Source organism: Octodon degus, unplaced genomic scaffold (genome assembly GCF_000260255.1).
Source record: "Octodon degus isolate 3935 unplaced genomic scaffold, OctDeg1.0 scaffold00025, whole genome shotgun sequence".
NCBI classification, from domain to species: Eukaryota; Metazoa; Chordata; class Mammalia; order Rodentia; family Octodontidae; genus Octodon; species Octodon degus.
Window position 1 is genome coordinate 8369108 of NW_004524601.1, and position 19278 is coordinate 8388385.

At 42.2% G+C, this 19278-nt stretch overlaps 1 protein-coding gene across 1 annotated transcript in view; it reads left to right on the plus strand.

Moving 5' to 3' along the window:
- Tmeff2 (transmembrane protein with EGF like and two follistatin like domains 2) overlaps positions 1 to 19278 on the plus strand; it is a 251043-nt gene that overhangs the window by 198239 nt on the left and 33526 nt on the right. Inside the window, exons 6-7 of the mRNA XM_004628614.2 lie at positions 4470 to 4618; positions 5353 to 5412. Coding sequence (XP_004628671.1) covers positions 4470 to 4618; positions 5353 to 5412 — 209 coding nt within the window. The remainder of the gene's footprint in view (positions 1 to 4469; positions 4619 to 5352; positions 5413 to 19278) is intronic.

The window sequence follows — 19278 nt, forward strand, 5'->3', positions numbered from 1 at the left end:
TACTCCTCTCACAATGAATAATAATGCAATCACTTGCCAAAGGCAGTGAAGAAAGTGTAGTTTCTGTTTTAAAAATGTGTGCCTTTCATTTCTGTAGGAAAAAAAACCCAAAATTAATTTGAATAAACTGCTAAAGCAGCGTCACCTGCAACCTCACCATCCCGCCCTGTGAAAATTCTGTCACCTTTCTATCGGCACTCTGCATTTTTCAGCAATTGGTAGTAGCAATAAACTGACAGATTACTACAGTATTCCAGCTAGATCAGTACCTAAAACTAGATCCAAATATCTTAAGATATAGCTAGACAGCGAAAGCAGCCGCTGTTCCCCCTCAACACTGGTGTGCAGATCAGAAAGGGTTGGTACTATTTTCTTTGCCTATTGTGGGTGTCGTTCAGCTCAGAAAAAAATGTTCTCTGAGGTAAAGGGGTTTAGTGAGCCATTTTAGAGATGAGAGAAGAAAGAACGAACCAGGCCCCGGGACACCATTGATTACTGCACCTGAGAGGCAGGACCGCAACTCGCTGATCATTGGTGGAGCAGTATTTATACTGATGTGTGGGGAAGCAGAGCATCTGCTGTGTTTGTTTGTTTGTTTTTATATATTTAGTACAGGGTCTACAGGGTCTCCCTCACAAATCGGACTCGTAGCGATCTTCCTGTTTTCAGCCTCCCAAACGCTGGGATTACAGGCACACGCCACCATGCCCAGTCTCAGTAGCCATCTCAGTCACGGTGTAGTGTGTTCTCTTTAAAAAAAGAGAAAAAACAGTAATACAGAATTTCCAAGCAGAATATAAGTGATTAACAATGGGTAATATAGGGGCCAGCCTGATAGCTCAGCAGACTAAAGTGCCTGCTTAGGCAGACACAGGGGCCGGGGTTCAATCCCAGGCCTGCCATGCTGGCCCCACCCCCAGGGCACACTGAGACAGTGATTGAGACTGGCCATGGTGGCGCACACCTGTGACCCCAGCACTTGGGAGGCTGAAAACAGGAGAATCACTAGGAGTCAGATCTACGTAGTGAGACCCTGTGGTTCTTCTAGACCCTGTCCTAAAATAGAGAGAGAGACAGACAGACAGACAATAGGTAATGTTTGTGTTGTTTTTCAAATGCTGGTCCTCCAGAGTATTCCTTTAAGCAGTTGGTGGAAAAAGAAGTCTATGTTGTTTTGCCTTGGACTCGCAATACATGGGATAATGTGATCTCTGGCGTCAGAACGCCTAGATGTAAAATCAGGCTCTTCCCTGACCGGCTATGTGACTTCACCGAGACCCAATTTTCTTATCTCTCATGTGGAGACAGTAACAGTGGCTACCTTTCTTAGGGAATACAAAATGGTTTCTATATCCATTCATTTCATTCAGTTATCTACTCAACATGAAGTTACTGAAACTTTACAGACTCCCAAAGTGCTGGCTGGGGTGGAGCACGCTAAGATAATTCTCCAGGAGAGGTCAGGATGAATTTAGGACTTCAGGCCGTGCTCTTGGAGCTCTGGCTATCTTTCTAATTAACAAGATTTAGTGGACTCAGATATGCAGACAATCAGAAGTGATGATGACATAATCAGAGCTTGGTGGCCTGAAGAAGCAGAAATGGCAGACCCTTGGTGGTCCAGGTGCAGCCTCTCCCTTCTCCAAGCAAGGAAGTTTTCAAACTATTTAAGCAAATCTTGGAAGTGTCTTCCAGTTATTTAGAAGACAAAAATAGTCCCCGAGATTTCTGGTGCTCAGTGATTGCTAAGATGTAGAAGAGTCCTTTTTTCAAATTCACTTTTCTATTATGCAACATGTGCAAGACCAGTGAGCAGAACAGGAAGAGGGAGGTATCGAAGGTAAACAGGGGAAGAGCGCAGCCTGCCCGTGCTCGTGGGAAGTCTGTATCCCAGGAGTTCATTCAGAAGTTATTAAACGACCAGAATGTAGGATTCAGAAAATCTACATCTACTCGAGGGAGCGTACATCCTCCTTTCCAGATAAGAATAAAAATCCCACCTATCTACCCCATTTTCTTAGCTTTTCCCTGAAAGGTTTTATTGGAGATAGCAAGACCTAGGAATTTCCAAAAGGGTAACAGATCTTAAAAGGAAATCCTGAACAAGTAATAGTAGGAAAGCAGAAGACAAAAGATACAGGCCCAAATCCATAGAACTAAACTCAACTCACTCACACTAGAAGAAGAAAAGACAGCAGCCAATTACAAAGAAAGCTTTTGTGAAATATCTTGAACTATTATTTAATTTGGTGCCTCATTAAGTGAATTTTTCACTGAAAGATTGATTCTGGCCAATTATATCCAACCAAATTTTCTCCTCCTGTCTCAACTCTAACATTTGATTATTTTATTATGACAGTGTGATTTTTTGGCTAATGCCATTTTGTCCAGTATAACATATATATAGAGAGAGAGATATAGATATAAAATATTTTCTAAATTTCTTTCAGTTTGTAGATATTTGCAAAACCTTTAATATTATTCCCATTTACTATTCAAGTAGATGAAACAGCATACCTTTCTTTCTGTACTTCTACTGATAAAAGATAATTTTTCAAGATTCTTCAAAATATTGAGCCAAAAGCTAAATTTGCTTGAAGGGAAAATAATCACTTTTATCCAAAACAAAAAAACACCAAAATGCAAAGCCAGTCTCCCCACCCCTTCTTCATTTATCACAAACAGCTAAGGCAGCGCCGCCCTCTCTAGTCCCGCATCCTAATCTGCCCTAAGAAGCGGCAGAAGCCTTTGAACACAGGCAGCTCCAGGCCTCAGAAGTCCGCAGGCCGAGAATCAGCCCTGGCCACAGCGTCATGGCGGGCGCCCTTAGGAGTGCAGCCTCTCTGCGAGCGAAGCGTTTTGGGGTGCTTAGCATCAGCCCCAGTGAGGTGTTCCTAAACAGGTGAATGTCAAAATAGCCAAGAGTGTCTAAAGCCATTGCCGTGTGGTTCATGCTGGTGCACGTCCTGCTGGCGTTTTTTGCGTGCCTGGGCAAGTCTAACACAGATGGCATCAGGACCCCACCCTGGGGCGCACTGATGTGTAGGCAGACCCCCCTCTTCTGAACGAACCCGCCAGGCAGTGATCCCAGAGAAGCAGATCTGCTGCCAGAGTACCTCCTGCAGAGAGCACCCCCCAAGCTCCCCAGCTTCACCGGGCCCAGGGATCTGCTCACGAACTGCACCTTTTGCAGTGCTGCGGGATGCTCTTAACTCAGGCCTGTGGAGTACAGGAGGAGGTGGGCTCGGGCGTGACGTGTCCACCGGTCAGTCCTTCCTTGCAGCCTGCTAGCTCTTTGATCTCACCTATTACCTTGGTCAGTAAATGGCCACTGGGAGGATGAAATAAACCAGCACGTGTGAAGAGCCCAGCCAGGAGCCAGCTGGTTGCTATCATCTTTGTATTCCATGCCCAGCTCTGTAGAAGATGTGCATAACTAAAATGTGTGATTCACAACTTGGAGAGGCATATACTTTATTTATAAAAATAATATAAATATTAATAAACACTGTAAATATGAGTTCATATTCCCAGGCAGTGGCAGGTTTGCACACATACTGAAAAAAGCACAATGTTCTGAATAACAAAGTAGACTGTAAAATACAGAGAATTATAAGAACATTAAAAATCATACAAAACTTTTTTTTAAATGTTGAATTTTTATGGCTTGTTGAGGTGACCCAGTTCCCATTAATTCACCAAAAGTTTTTTAGACTAAAAAAAATTAAAATCCTGAATGACAACTCATATATTTATTATTTTATAATAGCCTTTATTAAAATATGTTTGTCTTATAATAATTATAGCCTGTAAAATGAGAGCTGCCTTAGGAAGCGATAATGTTGAGGGGCTTAACAAATTCCCGTTACACACATGGTTGTCTCCAGGGTGTGATCATCCCTAGGAAGGGCTTCTGTAGCTTTCGTGCCACTCGAGAGCTTTTGCAACATCCAGGGATGCTAAGGATCACTGCAGATTCCCACTTAGCACTTTTTACAAAAGCTCTTGCTTATGCTGCAGAGCCTTCACTCTTGATTGCATTCTAAATAATGTACTTGTTAGCTTTCTCGTGACTGACCTCTGCGTGGTCTTCCTTCAGCTGTATCCACTCTAGTGTCCCTCAAGGGAAGCAACAGTAAGAGCGCATGGAAGAGGACTGAACCCAGAGGGTCTCAACCACCCCAGGCTGCTCCAAGTCTGCGGGCATCGCTCCGGAAGTTAGCGCATATGTCCCAAAGGTTCCAGGGCCAAAGTTTTCCCTTTCCATTCCTAGTCCTTGGAATCTTTCTTTTTTGGTTAGTTCTGCATTCCTTTTATCTCAGGTAGGAAAGTGAAGCCACTTGCCTAGAATCAACTCAAGTTTGCCGAGCTGCGCTCTTGCCAACTAGCAGTTCTCCCATTTGTGTTTGGCTCACAACGTAGGAACAGCACTACTGATGTCACGTGTCTTTGTTTCTTTCTTCCCTAAGGTGTGTGTGCAACATTGACTGTTCTCACACCAACTTCAACCCCCTCTGTGCTTCGGATGGGAAGTCTTACGATAATGCGTGTCAGATCAAGGAAGCGTCGTGTCAGAAACAGGAGAAAATCGAAGTCATGTCTTTGGGTCGATGTCAAGGTACTGTTCACACCAAAATTCATTTCAAAGGATAATTTCCGTCCTTGTGCAGAAATGGAAAGTGAAGGTAGCTCCTTATCATGCAGCTGATTCATTTCCCAAAGACAGCTCTGATTTACGATGAGTAGCAGCGTCTGCCGTAGCATTTGGGTTGCTTATAGGTGTTTGAGGGCCTATCCAAAGGAGTCCACATCTTTTTCTTCATAATGAGACTGTATTGTTGCATTGCAGTGAACACAGAAGTCTGTATTCAGAAGAGAGTAGATATTCTCATTGCAAGGGCTAAAAAGACCGTCAAAAGCACTTTCAACAAAGACTCTAAGAATTCATTAGAAACCTCAAAATTAAAAGCAGGTCACTCCATTTGTATTTATTGATGCAGCAGAAATATTTCAAGTGCCCTTCTACAAGCAGGACGTACGGTACTAGAATGTTCTGCTTTGGATTTGTTCAGAACAAACATGTTTGGATTTTGACCTGTAATTCCTTTCCTTAATTGGCTGCAGTTACAATTAAGAGGCTGCCGCTGTCCCAAAGCTCAGAAAGCCGCCGTCATTTCTAGTGTTTACCATCTAATAGAAACAAGCATTAGAAACTTAGATGTATTTTATAGAGATTTCTTGGAATCCTAGTTGTAGAAAAAAATTAACTGCAGGGAAGATGATGTGGAAGAAACCAACTGCAGATATTTAGGTAAATGCCAATCAATCTTTATTGTGAATTTTCCACCACAGATAATACAACTACAACTACCAAGTCTGAAGATGGACGTTATGCAAGAACAGATTATGCAGGTATGTAGTGTTTTCCATGTAAAACACGAGCACTTTTCGACGCGGCCAGCGGAGTCGCTATCATTTTTGCTAAATTGAACCCTGCACAACCCCTAGCATGTGATGGTATTCTCTTGCCTCTTTCAAAGGGCAAAAACAAAATTTTTGTTGAAACAAATAAGACTTTTTTGTTTCCAAAGTTAAAGCAATTGTCAAAAACGTCAGTAAGCTATAATTAACTTGTTTTGACAGTGCAAATGGTACAAATGACAAAACATTTATCAAATTAATGGGCATCAGTGAAAGTTAATGCCATTTTTAGCAGTACATTAGAATAAGTGCAAATGTTCTTATTTGAACTTTTGGAAGAAAATGAATAGTAAAAAAGTTTCTTAGTCTCTGAAACGCTAGAGAGGATATTTACAAGTAGTATTAGAGGCTCTCTCTATTTAGACACAAAGTTTAAAAAGTATTTATAATTTATTTAAAAATAAATTATTATAATTTATTTAGAAATTAAAATGTATTTTCTCAGACATGCAGAATTATAAAGAATATTACACAAAAACATAATCTTTAGCAATTACACAATTTTGTTTTGAAGAATATACATCCCTAATTTGATTTTCCTAGAGTGAGGGAAAAATGTATGGACATACAATTGGAATTTTATCAGACTACTATGTTTCGTGGGAATTTTGTGTAAGACTGAGGTTGGTAATGGTATGTGAAGTGTTTTGAAGCAGAACTTTCTATTCAGGCATGAATCACTTGAATCTAGATTCACACTTAATTTTCAGTCAATAGTGATTTTTCTGCCTTTCACGATATACACTACCACTCATTCTTTCCACTCATTCTTTCCAAGATTTCATTTGCATTAGGGGTATTGCCCACACTTGTACAGGAAAAGTTCCTATGGGATTGAAAACAGGCTGTGAGTCAGCCAGAGGTTCGACTTACACAAACCTCAGATAGCTCAAAATTTGGAAAAAAACATAAATCCCCTCTTTGTAAATTTTCATATTTTATCCCCATGTTTCACAACATGGAACTGAAACTTTGAATATTCTGGGAGCCTGGAATGACCGTGAACAGTGATCCATGGACAGCCTCGGCTCTGGTCTGCTGTCCTCATTGCCGGAGCATCCTGAGAGATCCCAACAGCTGCTTGTTCAGGAAAAGCAGCTCTGTGGTCCAGGCTCGGGAGGAGCAGGGCTAGCACATGGATCTCCTGCCCGGAGCTCCTCACGGCTCTTACGTTCACACTAAAATCTTAAAGAATGTGCATCACTGACGTGCATTTGTCCTCACGTCAATCTGTGGGCGATTGCTTCATGGTGCCCTTCACAGCTACTGGTGTCGCTTAGGTCCCCGTGTCACCGGGGGCAGTATTTGCGTATAACCTCAGCATATCCTCTCGTTGCTGTATCCCATGTGTTATAGTACTGCAGTTAAACATTGCTTGCATACATAACGTTACCCCAAAATTTACTTTATATGGCTTTGTCTTCACTAGTAGTTTTGTTAAAATACAATATGCCCCCTTTTATACAAACTATTTAAATAACACATTCCTCAGCTTCCCTTAGCTTGCAGTAGTATTGGCATATACCAGATTCTAGGATGCAAATTTGGGGAAAATGGCGAGGTGGCGTGTCATTGTTCTCTCTGTTGATATCCAACAAGCCGAAAGCTCCCCAAGGAGAGAACACAGGGACTGCGCAGCCCGAATCCTGGAAGCTCTCTGAGTCCTCGGAGCTAACGTAGCATCGCAGCCACGTGGCGTGAGAGAGCATCCGTGGACTCTCCACGAGAGGGGAGAAACGAGCTTCCCCTGCCCGGCTTTTGCTTCACCTGTCCTTAATGTCACAAGTTTTAGGTCCCTTACCAGTCACTCTGCCTTCGTTCCACTGAGCAGACATTAAGAGCCATAAATATGAGAACATTCGCTCCTTACTGTAAAAGTGGGAATCTTTAAAGAAAAATAACTCTTAAAATAAATTCCTGTCTCCTTTTTAATATCATTTAGAAGAAAGAATACAGCAAGGACCAGCGGAGAACAGACTGCAAAATTTTTTAAAATTAAGCAATGCCTGAATTCCTCAAATAAAACTGACACGTACATTAGACTAGGATGCGTCCAACTTGCAGGAGAGTAGTAAATTCCAATATCCTCGCAGCCGCAGCATACAGTCCGCCCAGGACATGGCGAGCTGGTCAGATCTGCTGCCCAGTACTTGTCTGCCCATCCTCAGGTGGCTCTTCATTTTGTAGCCTCTCCTCTATTGGAACCAAAAGTGCTACTGAGTCTTCAGTGCAGGGCCTTGGAGCTCTGTTTCAGGGCCCTGGGATGAGACTGCTGAGCGACGCTCTAGAGGAGCCTTTGCTGACACCCTCTGTGCGTCAGGGTGAGGCATGCGCTTCGACTCAGGTCCGTCCACATAGAAGGTGCAGAGAGCACACGTCTCATAAATCCTCCAAGCTGGGGCTTCCTGGGCTCTCCATTGCTTCAGCCTGTTAACGAACTTTCTTCCTTGGAAGTTTAAAGTAGCAAATGCTTTATGCTGCTTGAAAGTTGCACATGTTCTTGAAAAATATATCATGTATGCATCACATATATTACATATATAATGAAAAGACAGTGAGGTTCGCCTATTTCGCTTGTCTTCATCACAGACAGGCACTTGCTGGTTGTGCTGCTTTTCTGTCCGAGCATCTGCTCATGCTCAGAAAACTGCAACATATCTTTCCACTATAAATATACGTAATTTTACAAGTTGTCAGATGCTCAAATCCATGAGCTTCAAGTATTTTGTGTTTTTATCATCTAAAAAATGAAACGCATTTTGTTTTATGATATCCTATAGCAGGTTCCAAAAAGGATTTGCAATGTCTTATAATTAAAATATGTTCAATGAGGTTGTATAAACAGAAATGAAAAACATAAAGGCAAAACTGTTAAGGAAAATAAATCCATCAGTGGCACAGACATTACAATTACTGCATTTAGCCCTAAGCATCCTCACAACTAAGATAAAAAGAGACACTATAGTTGGATCAGTTTATTCTGCAAATATATAGAGTCGCTATCATGGGCAGAACCATATCCTAAAGTTCACAGAAGTAAATGCACGTCACTTTGTCTCTCTCAAATAAAGCTTAAGTTTTCATTGTCTGATAAGAATAGGTAAAAGAGACCAGGAACAAAATTTCACTGTGCTAAATTATATAGGAAATACATAGCACAGCCCCTGTTTACAAGACAGCCCAGGAAAACTCAAGTCTTCCGTGGTGATTTTTATGAAATATAGCAAGAAACTCTTCCTATGGCTGGGGATTTTTAAATCAATTTTTGATAACCTTCTAAAGCATCACCTTAAAATATGCATAACTTCATGATAGTGGTCTGTGGCACACTAAAGTAATAAGTTTCATTCATGTATATTTTTTAATTGGAAAAAAATAAATAAATAATGCACGGTTCCCGGGAAATCTCTGAGGGAGAGTGTGCCCAGCCCGCGTGCCCTGCATAGCTGTGGGTTAGACAAGGGCTGGCAAGCAGGACTGTCAGAGAGCCCGGGTGAGGGCAAAGAATGCACTGGATGGTTGCAGGGGTGGGGAGAACACGCCTGGTGTTAGCTGGTGGGGAAAGATTGAGCATTTTGCTGTCAGTTCACGGTTTCTTATAACATGCAGGAAGGATTCATTATTAGAAAACTTTCTCCTTGGAAGTCTCTCCTTTTAGCAGTAATTAAGATACCCAACTCAAGACTGAACTATAGAAGAAAGAAACCAGGGAAATATATAGTTAAACCAAATTCTTTCCATCCTATTCATATGCTTGTTGGCACCCTTTTCCCCCACGCTAAGCAGATCCTGACATCTTCAAAGGGTATCTCAATAGCCTGAGTGAACTGTCAAAGTAACTTGGTCTCCCGAGAAGCCATTGCGATTTATGCAGCCTCTTCAGGTATATCCTATCCTTCTGTCTTCACAACAGAAATGTGAGGAAGACATTGTGGGCATTTGACAGGTGAGAAATGGAGATTTGAGGAGATTGAGGAAAGAGTGTGTGACAGGACAGAGGGTCAGTCCGTCGCAGCTGATTCCAGCCTCCCAAAAGTGTGACCAGTGAGGCATACAGCATGAGGGGTCACTGTCAAACATTCACGGGGTCTCTGAGGACTGATGCTACACCCTTAGAGTCTACCTCTTCTGAACTCCAGGCCCAAAAATGTTTCACCATGATATTAGTATTGCTGTGAGATGCCCCCAATGAGGCACTTCTTTAAAAACATGTGTCTATGTATTCTAAATATCTTTGCAACAATTTCTATTTGTGTGTGCTTGTGGTACATGCTGATTGCATCCATCATGGGGAGCTGGTTCATGCATGAAGCACAGATTAGTGCTTTGCCCCTCCCCAGCCCCTCGGTCCACCGCTCCGTCCCCATTCCATTTGCAAAGCTTGATCTCCCTGCTCCTTGTTATCTTTTCCTTTGCCCTCTATAAGTGCTGTTTTATTTGGCTTTAAATTTGTCTTGTGTTTGCTGCTTCTCCACATAGACTGAAAAAAAGCAAATGGAATAGTGTTTACATCCCAGAAATCCTGCTATAATAATAATAATAATAGTAATAATAATAAAATTTCCCAACTTCTTTGTGATACACTGTAGTTTTACCAAGATCTGTTGGCATTTCCTCACTTGTTCCAGTAGCAACCCAATCCAGCAGGCTTACAAACACTCCGAGAAAATAAAATGGAAGCTCAGAGGAGCTAAGGGACCAGCCCGAGCGGGTCACGGCACTGGTCCCTGCGCACCCGCCATATAGGTCACCTCACGTGTTGCTCCCCATTGTACCTACACAGGCCTGATATCAAGTGGTTCATATCATACTTAGAGCAGGCATTAATTTGGTCATGTGGCAAAAATCTACATTTAAAACAGAAGCTCCTTCCATTCGCCCCTGTACATGGGAGCACTTTGCTCAGAAACACGTTATATCTGGGCCAGTAATTTGATCTGTAGGAAATAAATAAATAAATAGCAGCAAATGGAGGCAGCAGCTTGTAGCACAAATGCTGGTATCAGCAGTGAAATAAATAACAAGGTCTGCCTGGCCTATCACAGTGCCACTAGACTAGCCTGGAATATTTAAGTCTGGGAAATGAATTAGGATGTCAAGATTTTCTCAAGATTTCTGAGGGAAAGTATCTCAATTCAAGTGTTTTGCCCTCTGGGATTTACATTAGAGTGCTGCAGAATTCATGAAGCTTTCTATGAACTGCAGCTCACAGTTTTTCCCGCTCCCTTGAACTCCCACGCTTTCATTGTCTCCCCCATAAAATCGTGCAGCCAGTCATCTGTAATATTGTGTTATGTGCGTGGTTATAGATAAACACAGAAATGGTATTTGCAATACAGATGGAGTTCACTGCTGCGAAGTTGCCCTGGGCCCTGGTAGACACTCTGGAAAACTTTCTGTTTATGCCCCAGTTCATAAATGCTTCCTGCATCATTTATGTGCACTTTTCCGATTTGAAATACTCCTTGCTGAAACAAATTGCTCACCTGGAGGTGTTACTTATCTGTCTGCCTCACCCTGAGGAATGTGTGGCGGCAGGCTGAGTGGTGATAGCCTGCACGCAGATGACACTGCGCAGAAAGCGTGGCTCGCCAGCACCACTGCGTGAGCTTGCACCAGTGAGCTGAACTTTCCAAGCCTCGGTTTCCTTATCTGCTTGATGAAAACAAGCAGGCTGTTGCCCAAGGATTTAATTTAGAATTAAAAGATATTACGAGAAGCATTAGCAAGCAACTTAGTGAGGTCGTTACTCTTCTTTTTGTTTTGTTCTGACAGTTGGAGTTTGTTTTCATGGGGCACGTGGCACAGTGTGTGGGGTGTGGTCACCCGTGTGAAACGCACTCACAGCTTATATCTACTTACGGACTGAGTTACAGAAGATCCGCGAAGTTGTTTTCTACCCAACCAGCTGCTTGTGGGAGACCTTCACTGTCTTACCCACAATGCAGTATTTACATTTTCAGCACTTCTATGTGGCAAAATATTCACACAGCTAATATTTAAGTTGTCCCAGAGTCAACATTTTATGTGTGGTATATTTTGTCACTTAGTATTATGATCACAAAATAATTAATCATGGGATTTAAATTAAGAAATTAGTGGGAGGACCTAGCATGTGACAGAATTGCAAGATGATCAGATTATTTGTATTTCTTTCCAGGAGACCTTTAGAATTAGCTCTTTATGCCCCAGGGTGTATGTTTGAAGGACTTGCATATTCCTTGTGAAAAAGAAACATATGTACTCATGACCACACAGAAATAACAGGAATTAACAGAAGTAGTATTTAGGAGTTCATTTCTGTTAAGGAAAACATTGTTTTTTCACTCAGAAATATTAGTGTTCATAGATTGTGAGAAACACACACGCACATATCTTAAGTGAGAACAAAAGTTTTGAAAACAAAGTCTCATCATAAAGACAGATCTACTTAGCACAGAAAGCAAAGAGAGCACAGCTGTGCAAATCCCGACACTGCAGGGTGGCCGGGGACACTAGCCCTGCGCTGCAGGTGCCAGGCCTGCAGTGTGCGCTCCTGACCCACGAAGAGCAGTCTGAGGATCTAGAGGGAATGAACTCAAGCGAAAGTCCGTGTCACCCAGCGAATGGTCCATACACTTGTAATGCAAAAGGTTTTCCATAAAACAAGCAAAAGGAACTGAAGCCATTTACAAAAACATGCAGAGCTCTTTGATTGACTGCTTTTGTTCATGAACTTGACATGCCCCAATCATCTGAAACACTTTATCAGAGGCAGTAAAAATTCACTTCTCACATCTTGATGACTTGAGGCTGGGTACGAATACAGTCAGCTGAGCTATTCTACCTGTAAGGCACCCTGTTGGTGCTGAAGTGCACTGCAGGGGTGGGCTTTGGAAAAGGTGTGGCCCGGGGGCCGAAAAGGAGGCCTGATGGTGACAGAAAGCCCACGTGGGCAGTGCCCCCTGGGTAGGCAGCATTGGTGGAAGGCAGCTGCTAAGCAGGACAGCGGGGATATCATGTGGCATGGTCACCGCATTCGCAGCAGAAGCGGGGAGTGTCAGACATGCAGACTGAAAAATCTCAATTTCGGACACACCGAGACAGCTGTCCCTCCACGATGAACTTTCGCTAAGCAGACTCAAGCATTGCGCACTGACTGGCAATGAGAAAAAAATACCTGAAGGACGTCTGTCCCCTGAGCAGGGCACTAAATGTGGCGCTTAGCGTGCCTGCGTAGAGCACAGACTCATTACATGTGTGCAGCATCCAGCCAAGAGCGATGCAGCTGTCGACAGAATTCCCCCGGTCCACGTGAGAGAACCAGGACCTCGGCGAGGGCCTCTTCTCTCGGGGCAGCGCACGGCGGGCCTTTGGGGCTGTCCTTGGCCTGAGCCTGCTTCCTCCCAGCACCTCTCTTTTGCCTGGAGATGCCCATTGGATAGGTGAAATTGAAGCCTGTGCTCCAGAGCCATTTGGAGACAGATGGTCCTTTTCGAGTTCCTCCGGGCTCCTCCCCAGCCCTCCCCGAGAAATAACGATATAACTGTCGCCTTCCTACACGCCAGTCCCTTCTCCACTTTGAAACCTGTGAAAAGTTTTACACAAAGTTACCCTGGGTGGCAACTTTGTAACATGTAATTCAGAAAGTATTGACTGATAGTGACAAAAAATAAGCAATTCATAAAAAGGGCATTTAATATTGCTAGGTTTTTCTGATGAGTCTTAGTACTTATTTTGACACACACCATTTTGGGTGACTTGCTGAGGTTTAACTTCATGAAACCCTCACTGAAGGAAATCTATTGTTTCGCATAGGATGTGATGCACAGTTCTGCACAGAGCTGGCTATTCATGCATTAGTCATATTTGACAGTGTAAAATGATGTCACCAGAAACACATTCCAGACTAATACGACGTTCTTGGCTTCTGCGCTTTCTTTCACATTTTGTGGGGGTTCATACACTACCAAATTCCTTCTCAAGCTTACTTTTAAAATTTTTTCCTTTAATAATGAAACTGAACTTGTTTGTCTATAAAACTATCAGCAAGGGCCAGCCAAATAGCTCAACGGATTAAAGCACCTGCAAGTAGGCGCAGGGGATGGAGGTTCAATCCCCAGGCCTGCCATGCCAGCCCCACCCATGGGGCACACTGAACCAGCGAATGAGACAGGGCATAGTGGCGCACACTTAGGAAGTAATCCCAGCACTTGGGAAGCTATAAACGGGAGAATCACTAGGAGTCCAATCTAGTAGTGAGACCCTGAACACCCTGTAGACCCTGCCCTAAAATACAAAAAAAAAAAAAAATTTGCAAGTCATTCAGAACAACAAAGACACAAAACTAACTTCATTTCTCTTCCAGAAATTAAGTATTGCAAAAAGATGGGGTTATTAGTTAGCTTTCAAAGAACATACGGTTACTGTTTTCCCAGTAAGCAAGCAGATGAATTGGTCAGCTGCCTTCACAATTGCCCTGTGAATCTTGTTACCTTGTTGATATATCTATATGTCTGTCCTTTAATGAGATCACAGGGAAGTTGAAGGCTCCCAGGTATTTGAAGGATTCTCTGGGCAAAACCTACTTCTATCCCTACACCCGTAGCCACATACCCATTCCACAAAAATGGCAAATATGGTTTTGTTGTTGGCTTCTAGTTGTCAATGAAATGTGAGTCTAGAACCATAAGGAAGAAGCAGTAGACAGACATAGAATCTTATCTGTAAGGCAGTTTTAATAAACCATCCATGCCATCTTCTATGCAGAGAATGATCAGTAGTAAACATACTCGTCAGCAAATGAGAGCACCACGAACTCCTGTTATCTGAGCATATTATCAGGACTACATCTAGTATCAGTGCTGATTGCTTTCTTCCATTTAGCATGCTTCTGAGCTTTCCACCATAGCCATGAACTGCTAACTGCTTGAGAAACACAGATCACTGTGATGTTCTCCTAAGAAAATCATTATCATCTTCATTATAATCATGATTAGCATCATCGTCAGCAAAAAAAAAAAGAAAAAATCACTGGAATAGGCTCACTTAGTTCATTCCAAAACAGACTGGAAATTATATGTTGTATCTGTTGCTTGGATTCTGTAAGAGGCTATTCGCCAACGACATGGCTCATCATATTTATTTCTTAATTTCATTTGGATTTCACAGTAGATGACTTCCAAATAGTGTAGTGTGGAAAGGACTTGGAATAAGAATGCAAAAACTTTTGACATAGTTTCCAAACACCGACAGGGTCACAGTTGAGAAATCCTGTTGTACGGTGCTGGATACCACAGTGTCTAGAAACGGAGCCTTTTGAGTTCTAGAAGTAGGGGGCATTGTGTAGTCCAGAGCTGGGATCCCTAATCATGTTTCAGTTCTCAAATTTTTTTGTTCCCCAAAAGGATATACAACCTCAGATCAAGGGTCTTTTCATCTTCCTGCTTCAAACATGTAGGCATGCTCTTTTCAAATGATAGTTGACTCATAATGGAAATGTAAGATTTCACAAATAAGAGGGAAAATCTGGCTCTTACGAGCATGATGAAATAAAAACTCATCTGGCTAAAGAAGAAGTCATGCTCTTAGAGATCATAGGTCATAGAAGAGCTGCACTGTGCTAATTGGCTCTCTTGCCTTATTCAGTATTCCTGCTTCGCATTCGCCTACCTGGGACCCTGCTGTACCACTGTTCAAAGCTGCAGCGTCTTTGTGTTTCTTACAGATTTTAACTAAAGTGCTGAAGCCAGCACTGCCTGTTGGAAAGATTTTAGAATAAAGTACTCTGAGGAGGCACTGGCAACCACTTCAAAGCTCCTTATTACCCAGGCACTCCCCTGTTATCAATGTGTGTCAGCCTTGAAAACCAACCCTTTAGGTTTAAGACCAACTGGTTAAGTCCTCTTAAAACATGCAACAGAAATTCTTAAAACTGAAATGGTTGAGGGTTCATAGAGCAAAATAGTGGATACAGTCCTGGAAATTAATGTTTATGGAAAACTTTCATAATTGAAGGACAGGACCTACGACATCTCTTAAGTGACAATGTAGTACTTGGATGGCCTGTGCTAATTCTTTGAGGAAGGACACGTGTGTGCACAAACCCTTCTGGAAACAGAAATAATCCTTGGTGCATCGGGATGTTGTCTCACCGAGTGAAATAAAGTTATTGGTTTTGCAACAAGGACAATGAGGATATTTGTTTAAAAAGACAACTTCAAAAAATAGCAGAGACAACAGGAAATGATAAATGAGCAAGTCTTTGCTACAGTAATTACTTTAGCATTGAAACAAATGAATAACTTTCACAGCAGTGCTCTGCTTCGCAGTAGATTATACCGCTACCTGCACATTCGATAGTGCACTGTTGTCCTCTGGAAGGAGAACAGTATCTAAGGAGTCGGTGAATAACTGCCTGAGAAATCTGTGTTGATGTTTTGCAAAACTTAATGATATTCTTTGTGAAAAGAGACTGTCTCTAAAATGTAGAATAGTTATTTATGTGAGGTGTTTTTTTGTTGTTGTTGTTGTTGTTGTTGTTTTGTTTTTGTTTGGAAAACTATTTCATCTACTCTAGTTTTATGCCCAAAGCTAAGTTGTGAAAAGAAAAATTGAAACAATATTTCTGGTCAAGACAGGTGAGGTAGTATACATGGATTAGTAATCTGTTTATTAAATGTAATTCTGTATGGGATAGCTGGGTTTTCTGGAAAACAAAGTTATGAAAAGAGCAAATTCAAAAGCTAGTTGTTCAGTTTTCCATGTCATGTCTTCTTGGGAAGCTGCTTAACTTCTCCAAGAATCTCAGAAATAAGGATGACATCTTTTTTGCCTTTTTCATGTTTTGGACGCGGTGACACGTCCAAGCCTTGGTGACACGTCATTCACTCATGCTGCCTATTTATTGTTTCATGAATGGAGGATGTGGCTATTCTTTGTTCCGGAACATTCTCCTCGTGTCATGGAAGTTTTGAATATTTTCCAGGACAAGTAATAACTTAAATTACACAGTAAAATTTCATCTAGTTTTAACAAAATTGAAACTGAAGATTTTTAAATTATACATTCTTTCTGTGTGTCAGTGTATTAATTAACTAGTACAAAAAAGAGTACTGCCGTTGAGCTCCATCGGCCCTCACAGCACGGCAAGCCCTGGATCCCTGCCCTGTGGGCCCTGCTCCCTTCTGATTGGCTTACATCCTACTTCCCTTCCATTTGCCAGAATCAGAAGGTCTGTTTGGGGGCCAACCATTTCTAATGTGACAGTGAGTATTATTTCTCCCTCCCCCTTTTATATGTCCCTAAATCAAGGGGACAGAAGAGACCTTAGGAAGAGCATGTATAGATTGTTATTAGCCTAAGGCAATATTACTTGGCCGGTGAGAGAAATCTGTTACACAGTTTAAGTACAACATCATATAAATTGAAATTATGACTAAAAACATTAAAAGAATATTCCAGATAAGGTACAGCTGTACGTCCCCACATCTCCAAGTGTAGGATCTCACTGAGAGACTGCAATGATCAAAGAAACATCAACCTTTTTAGTATTGCAAGAGAGAGATTTTAGGTTGTGATTCTTCTCCTGTCTTCTTGGTAAAAAGAAAAATAGAGAAATAAGCATTGGTGTTCACCACGATTAACTCTGACTCCCTTCCATCATACCAAGGAGTCTTTGCCATGTCTGGAAGTTTCTTTATAGAAACAGATTCCCTAACTTTGCTTGATCACCCAACTTATTTGTTAGTAATCCTTGATTATGAAAAGAAAATACCTTTTAATTAATATATCTTCCCCTTGGAACTTGATATCCAATGTTCCCTTTTATTTCTTGAAAAAGAAGAGAAAAGCAGTGCTGATATCTTGCCTTTGTGGCTTACATCGCCTTCACGTACCATAATATTTTCAGTCAAGGGGCTACCTAGGGCTTAGCAGAACACATCAATGCAATATTATTAGACTTTGAATTTAATCTCAAGCCTTGAAATAGCATAGTTCATTCATTGCTCCATGTGACATTTTCAAAACCTAAGCAAACAGTATTATTCTTAGAAAAGAAAAGCTGTTTCTCACTAGATTCAGCATTTAGAAACAATATTGAATTGATTTGAATGAGAAGATTGTCGCTGAAAACCTGAAATGAATATAAACCTTAGGCAGATGATCTCACCTCTTGTTCCCTGCCTTAGTCCTGTTCTCCTTCTTAATCTTTGCTTGAACTTTGTATGAGCACGGAGGCGCCATGGGGCCAGTTCCCTTGCAGCTTTTCCAGGACTTTCTGTACTGTGTTACCTCAAAGCTGTGACAGACACCTGTTCCCTAGGGTGGAACCCTCGTAAGAAGCATGTTATAGTCATCCCACTAGCTGCTATCACCTCAAATGACAAGATCACTTACCTATCTTACTAGTACTTCTTCACCCCCAAAACAATAATGGCTCTTTTAGGTGAATCGAGTTCCCCTGCCTTAGCCTTCCGGCAGGATTCTTGCAGACCTTGGAACGATAAAGGTTCATATCCTTTTTGCCGTGAGAGGAAGAAGAAGGAAAAAAAAAAAAAAAAGATGAGGATGCGTCATTAATCATGCACACCGTCTACTATGGCTCCGCCAAGAAATGATCCTCCGCGTGCCGCCCATCAGTAATCCTGACACCTGTCTAAAAGCTCGGGTCATGCCTATCCATCTGCCTGTGGAGAAGTGTCAGTGTGCAAACAGCACTTCACTATTTTTAGGGTCATGTTAAAATTATTCATCACCTGCCTGTCAGTTCATCCAATTTGTCATATTATCCCGATCTCGCCGTGGCTGTGACTGGTCATTTGCCCTTTGCATTGTGTTTGCAGAATATGAGCATGCAGGATGTTTTTGAGGCTGTCAGATAGATGACAGTGGAGTCTCCCTGCAGGTCAGAGTTCCCATGAGGAGATTGCAGAGCTTGACGCCCCCGCGTGCCTGGGATGCACCATACGTGTGGTGCCTCTGCTCCTGCGAGATCCACGTCGATCTGGTCTCTGGCAAAAGAATTCTGTCTTCCGATGACTCTCTTGAGAAAATCAACAATATTTCTGTCTTCAGAAATGTTGAAAACATGCTTACAAATAAAATAAACCTAAAAGTTCAGAGGTCAAAGAAAAACTACTCTGACCAAACCACCAGCAAGCATCCCAGTGCCTGGAAATGTGTTTTATACAAATTTTAAAATGAAACAGAAATTTAGAAAGGAAACTGCGATGCAGCATCAGCAACAGATCAGCAAAAGTATCATCTATTGTTTTTAATATAACAATCTTCATCTTTATATCTAGCCTGCCTCGTTGGCCAAATTTGCTACAGGTATGAAGTCACTGTAACATTTTTAAAATTTTGTGTCTAATAAATTTAAAGCCAGTGTCAGTCTCTTCACCCTCCCCCATTTTTTCTGTTTGTCCCTTTTACCGGTTTTCATAGACTTTGTGAAGTGAGTTACCATGTGAAAAGCAGAGGCCTCCCCACGTAGGTGGGAGTGGCCCAGAAGTAGGGTTCCACGCAGCCTCGCTTCCACTTGTAGCAGCACGGATGTCTTGGGAACTGTGGTCAGGCCTGCCTTCGGCCAGAAGCCCCGTGGGTTTTAGTTTTCCTCCCTGAAAAGTACAGATCGCTGGCAGCTAGTCCCCAGCATCTGCTCACGAGGCAGTCTCCCTTCCTGTTCCTTGTCCTACCCGGACTCAAGGGCTCAGGCCTTACTAAACCGTGTTGGTCTGGAGTCCGCATACATACCAGAGGCCCCGGCATCACTGCGCAGTGACTGTGGCTCTGTTCAGCACTGCTGGCCTATGC